Source organism: Haliotis rufescens, unplaced genomic scaffold, assembly GCF_023055435.1.
Source record: "Haliotis rufescens isolate VD_foot unplaced genomic scaffold, xgHalRufe1.0.p SCAF_1, whole genome shotgun sequence".
In the NCBI taxonomy this organism is placed as follows: domain Eukaryota; kingdom Metazoa; phylum Mollusca; class Gastropoda; order Lepetellida; family Haliotidae; genus Haliotis; species Haliotis rufescens.
Genome location: NW_025963779.1, coordinates 20,148,382 through 20,171,216, shown reverse-complemented (window position 1 = coordinate 20,171,216; position 22,835 = coordinate 20,148,382). Strand labels below are relative to the sequence as shown.

Genomic DNA, 22,835 nt, shown 5'->3' with positions numbered 1-22,835 from the left:
GCATATCATCATATCCCAATTGCATTGATCGATGCTCATGATGTCAATCACTGGATTGTCTGGTCAAGACTTGATTATTTACAGACAGCAGTCATATGGCTGGAATATGGCCAAGTGGTGTTAAACAATAAACAATAACAACAACTGTTGATTGTGATGTTAACAATAAGAAGTTTTAATTTGTAGTCAGTGAATGAAATCTGTGTTCCAGTCAAACTAACCATCTTGATACAAGACATTTTATACATGTGTAAGGTTATTCTGCTTAACATATGTCTCAGAACGTGCAGACAGTATCTGTCGCTGCCAGTTTCTGTTACCAATTAAACCACCCCAAGGTGTTAGCCATGCTCAAAAGGAAATTGAAGCTAACACTTCCCTTGTTCTAAAACACATTTTGAAAACTGTTAACTGCTGTGTTAGAACTAGCTTTTAGAGGTTGGTGCTGTTTATTTAGTTTTAGGCAATGTAAATAATGCAGGACATCTGGGAGGTGTTAGAGGCTTGTATGTGCGTGGAAACGTAGATGGAAACAGGATGGTCAGATAATTATCGTTCCAGATTGTTATCAGATCTTATAATGCTTCATTTTGGTAATAATTAATTGTTTCTAAATACATAATATATATTTAATTAGATTGTCCCCCCTGTTCTCCTCACTACCAAATATCTCATCTCACATTTTATTGTCAATAATTCAATTATCTGCAAAGTAAATGTGTGTTCTCTTTTCTTTACTTGATGAAACAACCATGCATGCAGTCCTACCTAACACTCATGTGTAAAGTCAGTCACATCTGTCAATAATGTGTTCAAATGCCTTGGAAAGCTTTTCTTTTTTTTTAATTTGGCTGAAAATCTACTAGTGTATTGTGGCCTAAGTTAAATTGTACCACAGAATTGTCTATGAATGCATTATACTAGCACAAGTGGAAATCAGTGTCTCTCTCTCCTTCTACTTTGGAAGTGACTTTGAAGAACACATTTTAAGATTATTTTCCTTTTGTTGTCTTTGATTGTCTTGAAAAAGGCAAAAATAAGGAAGTTACTGTAGTCTGTCAACCATCATTTTGGCACCTGGTTTTTCACAGTTCTTTTCTCTCTAACACAAAATTACGCTACAAAAGTTTATAATTATCAAATAATAATCTTTGACCTACTAAAAATACCAGTTATGTAATATTTTGTGTCCGAATAAAAATATATTCTTTATTGTTATGTTATTTTATCCCCAGTAAGAACAGACGATTTAACATCTCAAAACGGCGACGTGTGTCAAACATGCTTGCTCCATGCATGACCCTAGGTGGCCTACACCTCTGGTTATAACAACAGTTTCAGTATAGGCGAGCAATCTTGTGTAACGTGGAGATATATTGTCAAAGGATACCTGTGATATTATTCGTAAGGTGAATTCGGGTTTTTTAAATGTGAATCAAAAAGAGAGACACCCTTGATATCTCTTTGTTGCTTCACAAAGAGAATATTACATGCACCTCACATTTGAAGGACTTTATTCTGAATTATCTCCCAAGACAAATGTTTTAAAACATGCAGATGACGAACCAAAGAGGCCCATCTAAAAACTCAAGAAGACAGCTTAACAGTTTTGAGAAGCCAGGTATTGAGGGATGTCATTCTATCATTGAATTATTGATTTGAATGCTACAATTACAGACATTCAACTCAGATTTACCGACGATTGCGCATCTGATGTAGTGTTCTGACTCTCAGCTACTGGGAAGGTGTTTTAATCAATAAATTTTGTATAATATATCGTTTTCATATACTGAGGTAGTTTAAATCTTATTTCATGACTCATTTAAATTTATTTACATGTCTTTGAGAACCGTAAAGATGACGGGTGGAAAAGGTCTTTAGCAGCCCATGCTTGTCATAAGAGGCGACTAACAGGATCAGGTAGTCAGGCTCGCTGACTTGGGTGATGCATGTCATCGATCCCAATTGCGTGGATCGATGTTCATGATGTCAATCACTGGATTGTCTGGTCCAGACTCCATTTTTTACAGACTGCCGTCATATAGCTGGAATATTGCTGGGTGCGGCATTAAACAACAAACCAACAAACCAACATGTCTTTGAGACATTTCCTCGTCATCAGGATAGATATTAAGGTGACCTAGGGTCATGCTTGCAATAAGCATGTTGACACACATGTCCTCGTTGTGGGATGTTAAATTGTCTGTTGTTACCCCCAACAACACGGCCATGTCATCTGTGAGCCACAAAATTACATGATAACAATGAGGAAAATACTATTATTCAGACATGAAATATTACAAAACTGGTATTTTTCATTAGGCCAATGACTATTATGCGATAATAACCAACTTTTGTCATGTGATTGTGTGTTGAATGGAAATAATTGTGAAAAACTAGGTGCCAAAATGAAGGTTGATGTAGGTACATTACCTGTTGATTTGAAATGGGAATGTCTTTAATACATCTACACTCTTACAACATCAGACACTTATTTCAAAACACTAGTAAATGACCATCATAATCCACAAACAAACAAATTACCTTAAGATGTCTATATGCAACATTCTTTATTAATCAGGGGAACAAACACATTATGCAGGCTGATTTAAATAAGAAAAATGTACACATCACAACATGAACATCCAGTAAAAATATGTATGTTTTTGCCTCATTAGCTTGAAGAAATCCCATAAATGATAAATTTGTTATGAAAATATGTAAGGTTGAAGATTTTAAGAAAGTTCCTACATTTTGTCAACTGGGGATACACTTTTCACAAAACCAAGGCCCCGTGAAGATTCTGGGTTGGAATAGGTCACTAGCAAACAATGCTGGTCGTGAGGGCAACCAAGTTGATTGGGTGGTATGGCTGGGTCCCTTGGTTGATTGTGTGTCATCGTACCCCAACAGCATGGGTCCTTGCTCATAATATCAATCACTGGATTGTCTGGTCCAGACACAATTATTTTACATGGCGCCATCATATAGCAGAAATACTGCTGACAAACAAAACAAACACAAAACTAAGACTCCCCCTTAAGATCAGCATTGTTTGTCAGCCCCATTCTCAGCACCTCATGGGGGCAACTGGGGACTGCAGCACCTGAGGCAATGCATTCTGCTAGAATGTAACAGCAATAAAACCAACTCCTACTCATGGATTAAAGTACCGTATTTGATGTAATAAGCGCCCAGGGCGCTCTCAAAATTAGAAATAGGGGGCTCTTATTAGAATATTATTTTGGTGGAAAAAAAACAGTTGAAAGATAAAATTTGTGGTTTATGCTGACAGCCTGATATGTTTATATACGACAGATATATTTTTCCAGAATTCCAGCATGTAACACACGAGTGCGTATTATATGCGAATAAATAAGTCTTGTGTACACTGATCAATCGGAAGGAGTGCTAATTGGGATTGTTCACTAGCCAATTATTAGCAAATATCGCTGTGGGGACTTATTAGAGGGGGGCGCTTATTAAGTTGAATACGGTAATACATTTCCTTGACCTGCATCACTTCCTCAGACATTTTGCTGACATGCCATTGTATGACTGAAACACTATCCAAAGATGGATTAAGCTCACATATTTACTCACTTCTTCACAGACATGTATTATGACATTTAAAAATACAACACTAAAATGACACTGTTAACAGTCAGAATTAACATCATTAGAGCAACAGGGCTGATATGTATGGGCATCACTGAATGTGTCCATCGGGAGAATCAAACCCAGGGTATCAGGGGGAAATCTAACACACTAGCAACTGAACTACCCAACTAACACATGAAACAAATAACCTTGTACCAAACATGGATAATCTGAAGAACATGTCACACATTCTCATCTGTGATTGCTTCACCACTATAATTTCGTGTATAAGCCGCCTCGGCACCATTGAACACAGAGGGCAAACATGGCTGTAATGGCAGCTACAGTATGATGTTTTTTTCATTGTAAAATTACAACACGATTAACACAGAAAGTTAATAAACAGATAAACAGATTTTACATGTAGACAGACTTGTCGTTCAGAAGTTAAAGGATATGCACTAGAACACGGATAGAGCGAACAAACGGATGCAAGGAACTGTTACAAAATGTGAAGATTCCGGGGTAGAATAGGTCTTCAGCAACCAATGCTTGCCGTAAAAGGTGACTATGCTTGTCGTAAAAGGCGACTAATGGGATCGGGTGGTCAGGCTCGCTGACTGGGTTGATGCATGTCATGGATCCCAATTGCTTATGATATCAATCACTGGATTGTCTGGTCCAGACTCGATTATTTACAGACCACCATCATATAGCTGGAATATTGCTGAGTGCGGCGTTAAACAACAAACCAAACCAAAACTACAAAATCCCGATTTATCTCCTATATATTATCATATAAAATTGACATACATAATGAACTCTATACAGCGAACTAACGTATATAGCGAACTGATATTTGATCCCCAACAAGCCCAAATACCACTTATAAGTGATGTGTACAGCGAACATAGAAACCTCACTCAGTGTCAACTGTCACTGACAATTGGCTGTGCGAAATCAGTGGCGACAATTTAACCTTGTTAAACTTGCTTTATGTTAATCTTACCCATACATGTATTTGGACTTATCTTGTCTGTAAAATGCTATGAAGTGATCACTGCTAATACAAGTCAATGCTGCAATTACGGGTATAGTGTTTTGCTTTATCCAAGATGTCGGACTTTTCCCAGCGAAAAGGTATGTAACAAATAATGTATATAATGAACTGATTTCTCAGGTTCCTTGTAGTTCTTTATATCCATGTTCTACTGTACAATATCTTGGAGGGGATCTCTGACCTGTGTACTGGACACTCTGGAAAGATACACTTGACAGTGCAAGGATGCTATGAATTTGATTTGACTTTATCACTTTTGTTCAGAATTAATGGCCACAGTATATACAATTGCAAATTACACATAATATAATAGTTTAATAGTATAATAGTATATGTCATAGGATTTCACAGAATAATATCGACAAAAAGCCTTTCCATATTCATATGTAATCTCTGCCAGTTGATTGTAAGATTCTGACTATATCACAAGCCTGTGTATATGAAGCACTACTAAATAGTGATACCAGGTGTTTGCAAATAGGTGAGCATATCCTGCCCCACGGGTGGCACCCATCGCAAACACATTCAAAGACAAGTCACTTGTTCACCTGAAAACTACACAGGAACACATGGTTCAAGTCAAATAAGGAATAACATCGGACATCATTTTTGTCACTGATGCGTCAAATTTAGAAATGTCCTCCACAATGAATTTTGTAACCTTGATCAAACAACTTCTGAGCAAGAGTTGTATGACGCTCTGTGAAGTCTTGGTAAAAAGAGCATCCTGGACTGTACCAAAAAAGTTGTGTAATGTAGACAGCAAGGGCTGGAGCTGCAGGAATATTGCTCTGGTTTCAAATGAAAAGGATGTATCCACTGATACACTGTTGAGTGTAGAGAATGCCACTGTTCTTAACTTCTTAGTATCACATCCACATGGCTTATATGTATCCATGAGGTTCCATCTGTAAAGATGAAGGATCTGATGTGCAAGATACAAATTCCTAAATATAACATTTGTTACCAATCAAAGTACTGTAAAGGGGTGAATTGCAGCATGTGACACATTTATTGTGTTCTTAGTAGGGCAAGAGATAAACCCTGGTATTGAGATTAGGAATAACATTCGCACACCAAACATGTGATGTTAAGCATTTATCATTGTATTGGGTTAGTGTGTTTGTTGTTAGATTAGAAATATTGTGTAGGCATCCTTAATTTGATTTCAAATGAGTAAGGATTGTTCTTCTTGTAGAACTGAAAAGGTATCCTTCCCTGTGAGACACTTGCTCATATTGTTTGACACTACAGCCAATGTTATAGTTGATGCTATGTTTATCCCTTCTCTTGCCTTCCACCATAAGCAGATCCAGCCCATAGATATTTAGTTACTGTTTGACTGTTCACTGGACATTGCATTCATGTAGACATTCTCCATGAGGGGATAGCCTGAACTGTCCTGTCCACTGCCACTGTTTTTGAAGGTGAGAGTGGCACGTGGAGAGGTCGTGGGCTTCCTACACAGCAGCCTGTTCAGCTCATGACGGAACCTGTTCCCAGTGATGCAGTACAGGCAGAAGTTGATGGCATGATTGACATACAGCAGGCTATAGCAGATGACTCTGACCAGCTGCTGCTGGGCAGCATGGGTTACAGACTCAGGACGAGGTTTGAACACCAAGAAGAGAGTGCTGGGCATTGTTGTCACAATCCAGGCAAAGGAAACGCTCAGGAGGGTAATGGCCAGTTTCCTGTGAGATGACCGCATCTGTTGGTCATCCTTGGTCATCGTGCTTGTCAGGACCTGTCGGTGCTTCAGCAGGTTGACAATGATAAGGATGTTGAACAGAAGTAGGAATCCAAATGGGAGGAAGGAGTAGAGAATAAGATTCATCCAAGCCAAAAGTTCACAAACAAATTCAGCATAATCTTTGTAGGGAACACACATTAGTTTTGTTTCACTGAGTGAGCTTGATGGCGCAGTTTTTAGTTCAGCCGTCCAGAGGATCTGACAGTTGATCAGGAGGACTAGGCCAGCTATGACCATAGTGCCAAACTTAGCTCGGGACACACTGCACATGGTTCCAGCTTTGAGAGGGAACCACACTGCCAGAAATCTCTCCACTGTGACAGCCACAATGATCCAGGCGGAGAAGTGAGTGCTGAAGTAGGCAAGAAACATGGTGATTTTACAAGAAGCCTGTGAGACATGGAGCAACTCAAAGCCAGACACTGTTCTCAGCCAGGTCTTGAAGGCACTGATGTAGAGGACAGTTGTATCTGCAATTGCAAGCACAGCCAGATAAAAACAGGTGGAAGTCTGTCTCATCTCTCTCTGGAGCATGATGGTCAGACTGAGTCCATTACCAACGGTGCCAAGGAGGATGAGGAATGGAAACACCCACTGGATGAGAGACACAGAGAGCTGGTATTCCATCTGCTGCTCCATCTGATGAAGGTAACTTGGACCAGGCGTGACCTGTTCACTGAAGGTCTTGTTTCTGGAGAAGTTGCTCCAGCCTTGTATGTAACTATTCAGGTCGGACTGGTCATCTAAGCTGTATATCAAGCTGTTCGCTGCAGTCTCTGTCTCAGAAGCAGTTGTTGTCATGGTTAATGCCCACTGGGTAGTCCGGCTGAAATCAGAAGTACATGTGATATTATACATATTTACAAGTTGAATTCATAGCTTCCTTCAGATTATTTGTGATTACGTATATCAAATATATGATTGCATGTAACAAGATGTAAGTAAAAAAATTGCTATCCATTCAATTGCTGGTTATTCCCTACAATCTGTTCAGAAACCTAGGAGCTAGGGACACTTGTTGATTCACCCTGATTATCATCCTTGGTTTTGTAAGCACCAGACCCTTCTTATGGGTCTCACCCAAGTGATAAACGGCTTGAAATACCATTGAGTATAGTACGCACTTTTTTCCCAAAAAACACATCTGTGTAGAAGGGGGTACGCATTATACATGCCATAATAAGTTTTGATGGGTTTTTTTCCCCGAACAAAAGACATTACCATGAGGTATAACGTCGCTGTTGAAGTGCAATAATCTTGAACGCGACGTTAAACCCCATTTCACCTCACCTCACCTCACCTCATCACCTCACCTCACTTCACATCAACACCTCACCACCTCACCTCACCTGTTGGTATTTGTCACCACTAGATGTTCTGTCATGCAGTTCAGCATAACAGCATCTTGGGAACGTTAAGGTTTGGGTTTTTTCCTCCCACAATGATTGCATACGCATTATCAGGCAATATGTAGAAACATGCTTTCACTTGGTAACATTTGCCATTAAGCTCGTGTGAAATAACATGCTGGAGGAATATTGTAGACAGTGAGTGCACAATAGCCAGGCTGGTCTCCATACTAGATCAATCTCTTCAGGGGAAGAGACGAAGGCTTACTGAGGCAGTAGGTTATCGTTGCAGCTTTATCACGCATGCACACAGAGGAAGTAAGGATAAAGGATGTCACTAGCATGATTTGTTTGCCAGGGAGAATGTGGGCAGTATAAAGCTTGTTTGCACAAGGCTGGGACTGGCACATGATAAACGTTTTATCTAAATCACCACAAGAAGCCATCCCAAGTCAGGAAATGATAGAGACAGGGAGCTTGCAAAGTTACATCCATGCATGGCCTTACTCCATTCATCCTGGAGACAAGTAGTCCGTAGAACATCGGTTCCTGCTTGAACACATCTCGCGTGGTGTCAGAGGGGTATTATTGTTCATTCTATCGATCATGGGATTGTTTTTACTCCCATTGTTTCATTTCACAGGCTTAAAATGGGGTGAAACTGGTGTAATTAGATTGATGGGTTTTCAGATGGAAAATCTGTTTGTTTATTTGTTGTTTAACACCACCCAGAAATATTCCAACTATATGACGGCAGTCTGTAAATAATCAAGTCTGGACCAGACAATCCAGTGATTAACATCATGAGCATCGTTCCACGCAATTTGGATACGATGATATGCATCAACAAAGTCAGCAACCCTGACCACCCAATCCCGTTAGTCGCCTCCAACGACAAGCACCGCCGCCTTTTATTGCAAGCAAATTTTGCTGAAGACCTATTCTACCCCGGATCTTCACTGGTCCAGATGAAAATGTTGCCTAACTGTGTTAAATATTGTATGACTTTACACAATAGTTTCACATGTTCACAAAATGATTGATATCACAGAATAACACAGTTTAATTTATTGTTGTCATTGACTTGATACATCAGTACTATTTAGCCTGGAAATGGAATTAATCATTTTTTGCTTTCCGTAGCTCACCTTCATTAATGAGCATATGTTTATGTTCCAAAACTTTATTGTCTGTTAGTTCCACAGATTAGGAAGCCACTCTTGAGTTATGATAAAAGAACCCTTGCTTTAGCACAAAATTGCACAAATACATCTACCTATTGTATTGTTGACATTTTTCTTAATATGAATCCTGGCAGGGGTATCCATTATTAGTTCATCTGACTGAAAGCCGACTGAGCTTATGCCATGGCAAGTTTGTCGCAAACTTGTACATTTTTTACATCTATTCAGAAAAACGGTGGCCATATTGAAAATGTAATTTTTGGACATTTTTGTATGTATCATTATGAATTATGACTGTCAAGATCACCTTGACACAACACACATTTTCAGCTGAGCTACAGAAACTGTATCTCTAATTTAATCATGTTAGAAGGAAGTAGCAAGTCATATGTTTCTCTCCCTGGAATCTATTGTTCTGTGCTGACAAAGTATTTTAAACATCAAAACACCACGCACATTTTTATAAGAAATTTTTTTTATGACGGAGATTAGCAAGAAACATCCTTGTGAAGACCAATCCATTATCATGGGCCATAACATTTTGAAAGGATTTCAATCAGGATAATGGTATGTTATCTTCAGCAATGAAAGCTGTGAGATGCTTTATTGTTGCTGTTGTGTAGAGATTGAAGCATCTGGGAAGATGGCATGTTGAATTGACTCTAAAGAATTGTTTATGTCTATTTATAAGTATAAGCATAATTACACAGAGTGAGTGCACTATGCAGAAATGCGAAACAGAGAGCACAGAGTTTGGCAAGAAAATATGTCTTGTCACAGTGGTAAGTGTAAGGTACATTGTTTCACTGTGCAGAGTTGCATCCCTTATCCAAGCCAGGATCTGCTAATTATAGATACAAATCTAAGGTACACCCTGATTCTGATATCAGGTCTGTGGGGGCCTTCACCATGCTTGTGGATTTAACCAATGTGTTATGCATCTTTGACCTGAATAACTTGAGGCTTGCCTCTCACATTATGCTGACATCCCATAATACAGCTGTAGTACTGTTTAAATCAGCATTAAACCCAACTCACTCACTCACTCACTCACTCACTCACTCACTCACACTGGTTTCATGGATATGGAGGTTATCACGCCAGTGTTTGGGGATGGTTAATATCCTGTATTAGGTATAAACATCGTATTTAGCGAGCCTTTGTGAGCTAAATACATAGTGTTTATTCCTAATATGTGATATTTACCATCTCCATACACACAAGCGTGATAACCTCTTTATAATACATGTATAATGTCATTCTTCATTTCTTTACTCGATACGTATTCTGCTTGGATACGTACTTATAAGCTGTAGAAAAGGATCAAGGTGGAAATTGTCATTCAAGTTATTCATGATTCCAGCTGTTCAAAATTGTAAACTTTTTGATTTGTTATTTATTTGTTATGGAATATGATTCATGTCATGATTGTATGAAACAGGTGATTAATGACTTTTGTGACATATTGATTAGGTTTGGTGTAACTGTTCTAAGAATGACTATGAATGATGTCTTTCTTCGAAAGCTTTTGTCCTATTCAAGGGATATTTTTGTCAGAGATTCAGGGGTGAAGGTAAAGAATTGCAATGCAATGTTCCCATTTATTGTTGGCTGACTACTCTGTAAACCGGAAATTGTTATTTCAAGTGTAACACCGGTATAATTGAAAGTGGAACAATTTCCCTTTGGTCCTTTGTAGTGTAAACAGGGCATTGTAGCCATGTGATCTGGGAGAAGCGTACAAATACACAAAGTCTTTGAGTCTGGCCCCATTATCTCCCTCCATCTGCTGTCTGGCAGCCTCCGTATATCCATCTGAACTGTCTACACATGGGAAGTACACAGTATTAGCTGGGCTTACATACTGGAATTGGCAGACGGGTAAAAGTTATGTCCGATCTCTCCAGGCACACAATGGATTTCTTGCATTTGCCTAAAGATCACACATTTTCAGATGAGAGTTTGTGTCACACAGAATGAACATTCTCAAAATGGTTCGGAATAAAATTTACCTGCTTGCTATTCTTGAAATATGCATTGACTGAATGTTGTCCTTCAAAGCTTACAACTGCATACACCTGTACAATGTAAATGTTATAGTACATGAACTAATAAGATTTTCACATTTTGCAGTGATGTGGGATTTTTGTTTTCAGTTCAACAAGTTGTGGTTAAATTGTTTTGGGTTATTTAATATTTCTAGCATGGATTAGAGAAGTAACTAGGACCTCCTCAGGAAAATACATCTGAAGCCATTTACTATGAATTTATAGGAACATTGTAATCAGAACATTTTTGACTACAATGACAGATTGTGGAGCCTTAGATGTTATGGTAATAACAACAAACTGTGAAGGTCTTGTAAGAATGTATTGCATTTGTCGTGTTTCCGGTAGCACTCATCTGGAAAATATCCTTTCGTAATCCTGCTGTGTTTGAAGAAACAACCCTCCATCAAAGTGCCATCTCACTGCATTCTCCCTGAACATATACCTGCCACATGACGAGTCCAGTTAGACTTTATTGCTCTCACTTGAAGATTAATCGAAAAGAAAATAGACTCATAGGAATTAATGACTTGGAAACAATATTAGTTTAACTTTGAAGGGGAAAATGAATGAAAATAAGAATTGTTTCTAACAGATAATAATATATTACCTGAGAGTCTGCGACCTTAGCCACTAGGCTCTTCTGATAATCCTGCTTAGAGCTTTGTTCGTGCAAGCAAACGTTTTTGGAACAGATTGGTACCTTAATGCAGGTGTGTTTGAGTATCTATGGAGTTAGAATCTTAAGATGGATCTGTACATGTATGAAACCTGTTATGAGGGATTGCTATTCTGTTTTAGGCAACATCTGAAATGGACCTACTCAGACATAATTGTTTGCTCAGTAATGGGTAATTTTGTTATTTCATTTAACATTGCCAAACTTAACACAGAGAAAGGTGAACAAATGTGAGTCAGTAGTTCAAGTAGAGTTTTATACACTGCAGAAATGTGCATCCCTTTTTGACAAATGTCTAGAATGTATAGTGCATCCGGATGGATACACAGTAATTCAGTGTTCGAAATTCTTGAGTGAGTGAGTGAGTATGGTTTTACGCCTCTTTTGGCAATATTCAAGCAAAATCACAAGGGGGGACACCAGAAAAGGGCTTCACAAATTGTACCTATGTCGGGAATCGAACCTGGGTCTTCGACATGATGAGCGAATGCTTTAATCACTAGGCTACCCAACCGCTCCTCAAAATTCTTGACATCTATCGAGAAACATATATCTAGAAACATTAAAGTAATTATCCACTCACTCATATTTCATTACTTTAGAGGACCTTAATATTTCCTAATTTATTATTCTCCCTCCTTGTCCTCCTCCCACCCCCCAGATACCTAGTTTTGATATGAACATATTTATTTCCATAAAGTGGAGGGATTGGCAAACAAGCAAATTTTGCTAGTTTTGGAGGTCAAGGTAAAACACTGTGCCAGTCAGTAAGATGGGAGTTTTAGGTTTCAGCCAGAACAAGATATATCCTAGCATGTTTCTGTAGGCAGGCATATTGTAGGTCTGCCATACATCCAGCTGTGCAGCATTAACTTTATATTGTCCTTATTGCCTCTAAAGCAACCAGAAGCTGCATCTCATGGATTATCCTGACATTGGTCTCTCCAGTAAGTTATAGAATTCTAATCTGAGATAAAACATGACCACAGTGGCAGCCATTGGAAATACTTCTGAGGAATTCTTTTTACAAATTAACCATAACTAGAATGTCCTCTTCGAGTTTTTCCCTAATACACAAGCCTGTGGTAATCTGCCCGAGTATGTCCCAATTACCTAATGCCTATCACATTGAGTGGCTTCCATTGTGTGCCATAAGGCCCCAAAGACATGGACCCTTGCTCAGGCCATCAACCATTAGTTTGCCAGATTTTAAAACACACTTGTGTTTTCACTGGAATACTTCTGACACTCATTCATTCTTTCATATTCATTATTTAACCTATCTTAATGTTTGTAACATTTGATGTGTCAAAAGCTACAAAAACTGCAATTTGTTTCTGCACTTTGTCATACTGGCCTAGAAAATCTGTTTCTTCACAAAGAATGTTGTGCGCAAATCAGTTTATCTCTTCAGGGGATTTCTGAATAGCATCATATTTTTGTTATCATGAAATAAATCATTGTTTATAATAAGGTTTACAGAGGCATTGCATACATAAAGTTTTGAAATGTCAATTAAAAGTCTAGACAAGTTTCATTATCATGCCAAAGACCTTTCAAGAGGTTGACAACTCAAAAACAACATTTGTGTGTGTGTATATATATATATATGTTTCGCACATGTTAGTCATAAAACTGAAGGCAGCAAATGTCAATATGCAGAAAATGGTTTAGAGCAAACTGTAAATGTTATTAAACAGAAATATTTTCTTAAATATTAACACAAAATGTTGGTATATCATTATGTTGCTGTACTATAATATACTGTGCTGCATAATGAATTTAACGGTGATTCTGGACCATCAATCGTGGAGCTGCATAATCATTTGGTTTTGCATATGTTGTTGGTCAAAGACACAAATTTAAAGTGATATCAGGAAATACTGAATACAAAAATGTGCATACTGAAAGTGAAATTTGCATTATATCGCCTTCAAGCGCTGGTGAAAGTTCTTGGTACTTGGTAAACACGTTAAGACAGCACTTCAAAGCACTGTGTTAGATCAACCTACCTTTCAATATGATTTCTCCTTGGAGTATTTGGGCCCTGTTGAAGAATGGTAACTGAACGTTTCCTCAAGATTCTTGGAGATTATTATCCATGTCAGATTTCAAATGTGTACTGCCACTCATCTGATTTTAAGACAAAGAATCCTGCAGTATTCTTCAGATTTATCATTGTAAAGTTCTCTCAGTCACACACTGCGTCTTAGTCACAGTATCCACAGTGATTGTCTGACTTTAATAATCAGGTATTTCTTTTGACATTGTGTTTTGTTAACATGGAAAAGCTTTCAGGTTTAAAATACATCTCTATCTATACAGCTTTCTTCTGTGTGTGTATTCTCCTACTGATAACGGGTAGCCACTTAAGATGTATGTACACGCCTTGGCTAAGATACCTGCGACAAATTGGCTTGTTTGTCCCTACTTGGTTTTATGTGGCTTTCTAAAGTGAGACTTCCGCCCTGATGGTTGTCTAATGATTCTGTAGATACGCGCAGGCCTATCAGAGGCAGCCCAGGTCTGAGTGGGAGGAGGGAGGGGGATGGAACAGTGAGAGACCAGCTGAGAGAGAGGCCCAGGAGTTGCATTGATTCCTTCCTGGCTGTTGCTGGGACTCGGGATATCAGCAACGGGGCACCCACGGGCCAGTAATGTAGTTAAATATCCATAACTCAGTGCATATTGGCCTGCTATAGCCATAACTCAGTGCATATTGGCCTGCTAATAGGTTACACTTGATCGAGTTAGAGAAGTATTGTGAAGTTGGTTCACAATTGATGTCTGTGATGTCAGGGGTTTTGTAACAAGTTACTTATTCATCAATGTCAGGTGTATGGAATTGGACATATTTATGACATTCTACGTGGGGATAATATTGGAACAAATGCATTCTTTTAATGGGAAACATATTACAAGCTTGTTAAAAGAAAAATTCAGTTTGTTACCTGCTTCATGATGGTCTGGTCGAGACTTGATTATACATGCCGGCGTCATATTGCTGGAATATTGTTGAGTGAGACTTTAAACTACAAACATGCAATCATCTTTTTTGCGAGACTGACATAGCCTTGTGGCCAATATATTTTAAAACAATTCATTATAATTCATTGGGCCAGATGGAAAATGGTTACTATGCCACTCAAAGGTTGTCTGTGTCATTTCGACAGTAATGATAAGCATTGCAATAAGGAACTTCTGAAGTGATTACAAAGCTGGCATTGACAAACACCTTTCAAGTGTTAATTGCTTTAGTGTCTTAGCATGCTTGCATCTCTAGGCTAGGGGGATAAATGAGAGCTGCTATTTGATGCTTGATACTGATTATCACTTTGTCACAACCATTTCTTGGAGACAACTAAGAGTACATTACTATCGAATTTTTGTTTGATATTGCAATACTTGACAAGATATCATTTCATGTCAGTACCAATATATTGTTTCTATTTATACAAATGTAACTAAAGTTATCTCAGCTTTCATTTTACATTTTGGTAGTCAGTGTCAGTTATTGACCAAAGTAAAGTTAAATTTGACTGTCAATCTATTTTCTATCTCTACCTGTCAGTACCAAGGAAAGCTTGACTCCAAATATGAGATGTCATATATTTGTCACATTTTAGATTGAATTGCATCAACATGCAGTTTAATCTAAAAAGACTCAATTACTTCTAAGAGGAGTTTCAGTTACACAGAGATCCAGATAAGCTGCGTATCTGCGTAAAAAACGCATCAGAAATGCAGAAATACGCAGTAAAATAATATCCAAGCGTATCAAATATGTACGCAACGAACATTACAGATACGCTACAAAAATAAAACTTGAGCGTATATTCAAAATATTGTGAAGTAACCCTGCGTATTCGATTGGCAAATCAGCAACTTATTTTGAAATTATAAACGGGCATTCCGTCAACCTTGCAAAACTCCACGATGACAGTTACATCATGATCATTTGCCATCACACTTTCTTGTGGAAGTATCGTGGGTTTTTTTAGTCCTATAAAGCTCTCGAACCCACACAACACCAGTTTGCAGGGACTAGATGAATAGTGTTTTTAAATATTTAACTTAAATACCCACATGTGTAAAAACTAGTGGGTAACAGAAATTTGAATACCCATATAGAATAGCTGATACGCAGTGATTTTAAAATGCATGGGTAAAATACCCACAACGCCAAAAGCTTATCTGGAGCTCTGGTTACATGTTTGAGACTTGATTTAAGAAGATGTTTCACTTACAGATATATGGTTCAATTACTTCAAAAACACTTACTTGAGACTACAATACTCTTAGAGAAGTTTCAGTTACATACATATATACGACTAAATTATACCTTATAGGATTGGAGTTACCATATTTTCTTGAGTATAGTGCACACTTTTTTTCCAAAAAAAACAGCTGTGTAGAAGGGGGTGCGCATTATACACGAGAAAAAGAATTTAGATTTTTTTTCCCCAACGGAAAGACATTACCGTGAGGACGTAACACCGGAAATACCATGTCAACAAATCCATACTGAAGTACGCAAATTAATCATGTAATTACATTGTCTGGCTATTAAAAGTGTTGTTTCTATTTCTGTCCTTATGTTTGTAACTTGCAACTGTCATAAATTTTATTAAAAATTCCTTTTAATATTGTTTCAATTAATTTCGGCAAAATCGTGTGTGAAACGATCAGAAGATCGCACAACTCACCATTATTAACAGCAACCACGGTCAGATTACCGTTATTGAAGCCTTGAAACGAACTTTAGTTGACAGAGAATGGAAACATATATCATAAATGCCATACTTTGACTCGTTAAAAGTCATATTTGTTATAGTTTGAAGATTCTATGTCAACACGTAGATCTCGCGATCACGTTTCCTTCTTTCAAATGGCTTGATGGATTCAGGTGACATTTTGAGTTGATGTTTGTTTCTTAAAGTGAGTTCAAGTTTGTTTGAGGTATCAAATTTGGAAATGCAATAGACGTTTTCAGGTAGCCATCTTTATTTTTTAGGAATACATTTTAAAATCTTCGCAGACAGCTAAAGGGCAAGAGACCTGAAACTTGGTGGGCGAGATGGTTACCTTGTAGTACCATGTTTGTTCAACACATCTTGATCAGAAATTAAATATGGCTGCTTTTGGCCATATTGGAAAATACAAAAAGTCATTAGTCATTCATTGTAAACATCGATATCATATCCCAGCATTAGAGAATGACACTTATACCTTGTAGTCCTTGCCAAACTGCCCAGTAGTTAAGGTGTCACAAGGACTAGTAGAAATTTGCCATTTATGAGGGTTTTGCTATGTGTTATCATTATAAGGACTAGTAGACATGTTAGTGTCTGTTGCTGTATCCTCAGAAGCCACCAGGACCAACGAAGCTTAAAATTCCCACCATTGATGACTCTGAATTTGTTCAAGAGGTTCAATTCATATTATGAAAAATTGTAAAAGCTATTGAAGGACTCAATCGTTATCATCATCCCCTGGTTTGAAAAACAGGGGGATATAGCGATCAGCATGTCTGTCCATCTGTCTGTCCATCTGCCTGTCCATCAGCAATCCGTTTTCCATTTCTGGAGCAGAACCCCAAAACCGAAAAAAAATATTTCTTGTTGAAACTTTCTATATAGATCAGTTTTAGTGGGGAACTGGTACCTTTTGATGATTTGGGATTTTCATTCTTTTTATTTTGGTTTTTTTTTCATGATTTTATAAGCTGAAAACAAGTTATTTGATGTTTTCATGGCGACAAGTTGGACTTATACTGAAAATGAGGGTAGTGCTCTTTCTCGAGCAGAATTCCAAAACTGTTGAATATTTCAGGATGAAACTTGCTGTACAGATCTGTCTAGTAAGGTCAACTGCTGCCTTTTGATGATTCGGAATTTTGAAAAATTCTGAACAGCATTATATTTTTCTTCACCGAAAAGAAGGTATTCATTGGCAATGAACCAAAAGTAGAGTATAAGTAGCCATACTCCATTTCAAAATGGTGGCGGTGGGTATGGGGGGCGATATGTCATCTGATAATTAAATTTGATATATTGTAGTAAGGATTATGGCTCAACGTATATGGGGTATGTTTGCAACTTATTTTGAATTTTTACCTTTAATTGGCCGTTTACACTTCAACCATTCTGTTAACTGAAACACCTTATTTCCATTACCTATTTTAATATGAATGGAAATTAATTCTGGTGTTTGTTTAGTGTTTTGTGGTATTCAACACGTATGATTTCAACATATTAAAGGTTTGGTCTTGTTTTGACGATGCTCTTAATTTCTTTTTAAATGCATATTTGACTCTGTAAATGTATTCTCTAAAATTGCGAAACTGAGGGAGCAGAACTTTGGCTTTTTTCTCTTTATGATGACATCATATTTTTTGTCAAATCATATTTTAGTCTTAGATTTTAGACCTCAGTATTTATGTTGGACATATTTGAACAGCAATGCTGACAGCAACTTTTGTTATAAGCGTCTATATTTGTTGATATTTTAAACATGTCCAGGTCAGCTACAGTAAACGTGGCACTAATTTTGCCTATCATGCAGACATCTTACTGTTTAAAAGGTGGGTTTTCCATGTTTCTCAGAATCAAACCATCATCACTTGATACAGCATGCTAGGTCAGATGTGATCGCAATGATGTTGGCAACAAAGGTATCTCATTCTTTATAACAGTTCAATAATGCAGTGAAAGAGTTATTTGATGAACATATTTTGATCACAGAAGTGATGAAGGTATTCCAACAAGATATGGCTGCTTTCAACATGTGGCTGAGGGTAGTCAGTGTTGGCAGTGAACGTTCTTGATTAATGTTGTGAAGACATGCAACAAGCCAAACTCTGTCACGTCTCTCTATTTAATTGCTTCAGTTTATCTGGTATGGAAGTCTAATGTAGATAAAGGCAGGTGTTACGAGACAGACATCCAGGTAAAAATGAGGCTGTGATGGGGGAAAGGGTGGTGTTCGAGATAATACTAGATTTTTAAGGGAGGAAATGGAAGTTTTTGTGGGAATGAGAGTATCTTGTCGATGTTTTTTCACGTGATGGTTGATGGAATTGTTGACTTCGTTTCTACTCACATTGTTGAAAAGACAAATGTGGAATAAGTGTGTATTGGAATGTGGCAAGGCACACAGCGTTGCATGATGTACACTGATTAGATTCAGCCTTTATCACATGGCTTTGAATTCAAAATTTCAATACTGCTGTGGCTATTATGGACAAATATCTTTTTCTCCACCAAGGTTACTAAAAGCATTAAGATCTTCCCCCTAACAAATAAATGCAAGCAAACATCCAAGGATTATATTTTTATCAAAGTTTTCAAAAGTGTGAAGCAAGATTTTTTATTATTATTTCAGTGACTAATGGTGGTGCCTTTTGCTATTTGGGGGGCTTGTTTATAATTCTTGGCATTCACAGTGGCTATTAGGTTGTGTTTCAATCATATGTTTGTGATTTGAATCAGAATTAGGTAGTTTCAATATTCCTTGTAGAAATTTAAGACAACATGATGAATGTTTTGTTTTTCATTTATACATGCTGAATTGTATGCTCAATTATCATCTATCATTTGTTTTGACTGGAGTAATAACATGTTACGTTTCTTTGGTTATATGAGAGAAAAGATGTTGTGCATTAAAAATGAGCTATTGTAATAATTCACAATACATTGAAGTCTCAGAAAATAAAGAGCAGACATTACAAAGTTAATGTTGCATGACTCTGTTGGCCAGCAAATTTTTATATAAGTTGTTTTTTATAAATGCTGACCCAAATATGTAAGCTGTGTGGGGATTTTGTCAGTATAATGTTTTAATCTCAGGAGTATGTGTGTTTTCTTAATACGAAAACTATTGCTTATGTGCAGGGCTAGTTCCTGATAATGCATTTTATTAGTAAGATAAGGAACCTTAAATCTTATGACCCTTGATAATAAAATAATGCAAACAATGCAAAGCTTCTAGAATGTTTAGATTTTTACTGAAATTCAGAGTTTCAGATTGATTAACTGTCTAGGACAAAGATTGATTGTGGTCAAAGAACATTTTAAGTAAAATTCAGTAGACCTTTTAAGCTGTCTCTTCGCATTGATCCTTCCTGAGAGTCTGAGAGATGACTTGACAATTACCTAATTCCAAAGTTGTTAACCACATGGACTTCAAACTTCTAATGTTTGATAAACAAATTCCAATTGATATTTTCATAACTCCACTTGAAAAACAGCTGAAGACACCTTGACATGATAGACTGAGCTTTGTGATGGCACCTACCTGCTCCAGGTTTTTCTGGGGAGTAATAACAACCATGTGTATCATTTGTGCACTAGCTTCAAAGCAAACTGAAGTGTGTATTGATTGAAAAGCATTCAAAGAGAGTTCTTTCATTCAACATCATAATTACCAGCGCCATGAAATGGGAGTGCTGTAAGGCCTTGATGGAACTGTTGCTGAGTGACCACGCAATGGCGCTTGATATCGGCAAAGAGACCGCCTCTGTGGTCAAGTGGTAGAGTATCCGTCCGGAGGTTCGATCTCAGGCCGCGTCATATCAAAAGACCGTCTGTAATCATTTCCTTTTCCGGGGCAGAATTCGAAAACCATTCAGTGTATTTGATCGAAACTTGGCAAAGCAATCAGGCAATTACTGAAGTGGTGCCTTTTTGTATTTTTGGGATTTTTCTAATTTTAATTTTTTTTAATTTTTATGGAATGAAGTTGGACATAGACTCAATTGGGGATGGGGTTCATTTCCGAGGCAGAATTCGAAAACCATTCAGTGTATTTGATCGAAACTTGGCAAAGCAATCAGGCACATACTGAAGTGGTGCCTTTTGATATTTTGGGATTTTATTTTTTACGTTTCCATGGCTACAAGTTGGACTTCTATAGGGTAGAGTTCGTTTCCGGAGCATATCTCAAAACCTATTCAAAACTTTCTAACAAAACTTTGCATGTCCATCAGACTCTTGCTGAACTGGTGCCTTTTGCTATTTAGGAATTTTATAAATTTTTATTTTTTACTTTCCCATGGCAACAAGATGGATTTATGTTTTAATATAGGGTGGGTTCACTTATGGAGTAAAACAAATAAACTGTTAAATATTTTCTTGCCAAACATTGCATGTCTATATATATATATTAATAAAGCACATACTGAACTGGTGCCATTTGATATTAAGGAAGTTAATAAGTTTTAGAAATGTTTATTTTAGAATTTCCATTGCAGCTATTTTGAAATGGGCTAAAAGAAATGTTGGGTCACTTACCTGGTTTGGGACCATAACGTGTTAAAATGGGCGGGGAATTTAGATGACTTCATGACTGTACGCTTGTTTAGTCATTGTTTCTTGTAATTTGTCATTTGTTTGCATAAAAAACAAACACAGAATACAGAATAGCACATTTACTTGTGGTTACTTTACAGACAGCTGCTGGGGGGATATGTCATCTTTCTGATGACTCTTGTTGTTTGTCTCTGCCCTCAGCAATATTCCAGCTAAATGATGATCTGTAAAAATCTAGTCTTAACCAGACATTCCGTTGATTGATGTCATGAGCATCGATCCACGCAATTGTGATGCGATGACATGCATCAACCAAGTCCCCGAACCTGACCACCCAATTCATTTAGTCACCCCTTACAACAAACACAGGCTGCTTATAACATATTCTCACCTGGAAACCTCATGGCTTGCACATGTCAAGATGAGGTCAGACGTTAAGGTCATGAGACAGAAAAAAATCACTAAAATGTTTGAAGCTACACTGAAACTAAAAATGTATTAAAACTACTCGTATGTTATAATTGGGGGACTTTGAGGAAATGGCAGTGACGGGGCTGCTTCTGTTTTATGCAACCATCTCTAGTTTATTTCCGTCACTAACAAGAGGACTTTGTTGTCTCCACATAGAGATATAAGTGTAATATGAACACACAGTGCCATTTAGAAAGTGGTCAAATGGAACAAATGTTATATTTGGGATAACACTTTCTTAGTAAAGTACAAAGTGCGCGATCTAACCGACTCAGCCACCGAGGCTTCTACAATTAATTGTGTGCTGGCGATTAGGTGCCTCACCCTGGCAGTGTGGGTTCGAAGCCCGGATGGGACTAAACCAAAAAACAAGTACCAGAATCTGTACTTTACTAACAAAGTGTCATACCAGATATAACATTTGTTACAGAAGTGTAATATTGTGAAAATATCCAAATCTGTAAAACAAAGACCTGAACAACCACAGTCGGCCAAAATGTCATTGGTGAACAAACTTTGAAACAGGTTGATGAAAAATTACACCTGGGAGTCAAATTGACGTTGAAGAAGCAAAAGCAGAAGACAGAAAATTACAGAGCAGAAACATTATTCATAACATGCATGCTATTCAAGTTATTTTTGTATTTTTCTTCAGATTATAGCATCAGAGCCCTCCAAGATAGCCATGAAACTGCGTATGTTCACAGCACACATCTGGAATCTGTGGGACACGCTAGCTATATCACTGTTCACAGTCGGCCTAGGGCTGAGACTCAACCCATCTACCCTAAAAGCTGGTCATCTTGTGTATACTGTGGACATTGTCCTCTGGTTTGTCAGGATCATCGAAAACCTTAGTGTCAACAAGTATTTGGGACCTTATGTCAAGATTATTGGAAAGCTGGTAAGTGGAAGTGTTATTACTAGTTCTTTAAAAGATTTGAAAGCTCACTCTGGAATTTCAGAGCAGAAAGAAACACAAGAACTCAGCAAGAAAACTTCTTTCAGTGGCATTTAGAAGTTGGTGTGATGAAGTAAGACAAGTTCTATGGATGAACAACTTCTTTATTACGTCACTCTAATTGTAAAAAAGAAGTTGTTCATCCATAGAACTCGTCTTACTTCAGCAAGAAAAAGCGACTGAAATTACTTGGGAATAAGGATGGCAAGAATGGGGAATGTTTGGTTTGATAAATGGGTAGAACTTGGAAGGTACACAAATCATTGGCCTGAGAGGGTATCCACCCCAGATGCTCATGGACAAGTCATATTATGGTTGTTTTTTTTCTGTGTTTACCTCAACTAACATAAAACATATTTGCATGTATGTCAAACCATGACAAAGATTTCAGAAGCATGGTACTGGTCAAGGTGATCATGTCA

The 22,835-nt window shown here is 37.6% G+C and overlaps 2 protein-coding genes across 7 annotated transcripts in view; one reads left to right on the top strand and one right to left on the bottom strand.

Annotated features, from left to right (window-relative positions):
• The window catches only part of LOC124115806 (transient receptor potential cation channel subfamily M member 3-like), a 291,914-nt gene that overhangs the window by 253,758 nt on the left and 15,321 nt on the right, over nucleotides 1–22,835 (top strand). For all 6 annotated transcript variants that reach the window (XM_046476937.2, XM_046476936.2, XM_046476935.2 and 3 more), the window contains one exon: nucleotides 22,108–22,356. In XM_046476937.2, coding sequence (XP_046332893.2) covers nucleotides 22,108–22,356 — 249 coding nt within the window. The remainder of the gene's footprint in view (nucleotides 1–22,107; nucleotides 22,357–22,835) is intronic.
• Nucleotides 4,293–14,196, bottom strand: LOC124115807 (growth hormone secretagogue receptor type 1-like). Its single transcript, XM_046476942.2, has 2 exons — nucleotides 13,686–14,196; nucleotides 4,293–7,239 (listed from the first exon to the last, which is right to left on the bottom strand). Exon 2 carries the CDS (start codon nucleotides 7,212–7,214, stop codon nucleotides 5,988–5,990), a length of 1,227 nt encoding a protein of 408 aa, XP_046332898.1. The 5' UTR covers nucleotides 7,215–7,239; nucleotides 13,686–14,196; the 3' UTR covers nucleotides 4,293–5,987.

What these genes read in the sequence shown, in the direction of transcription:
- LOC124115807 (XM_046476942.2), bottom strand. Translation starts at nt 7,214, where the DNA reads ATGACAACAACTGCTTCTGAGACAGAGACTGCAGCGAACAGCTTGATA.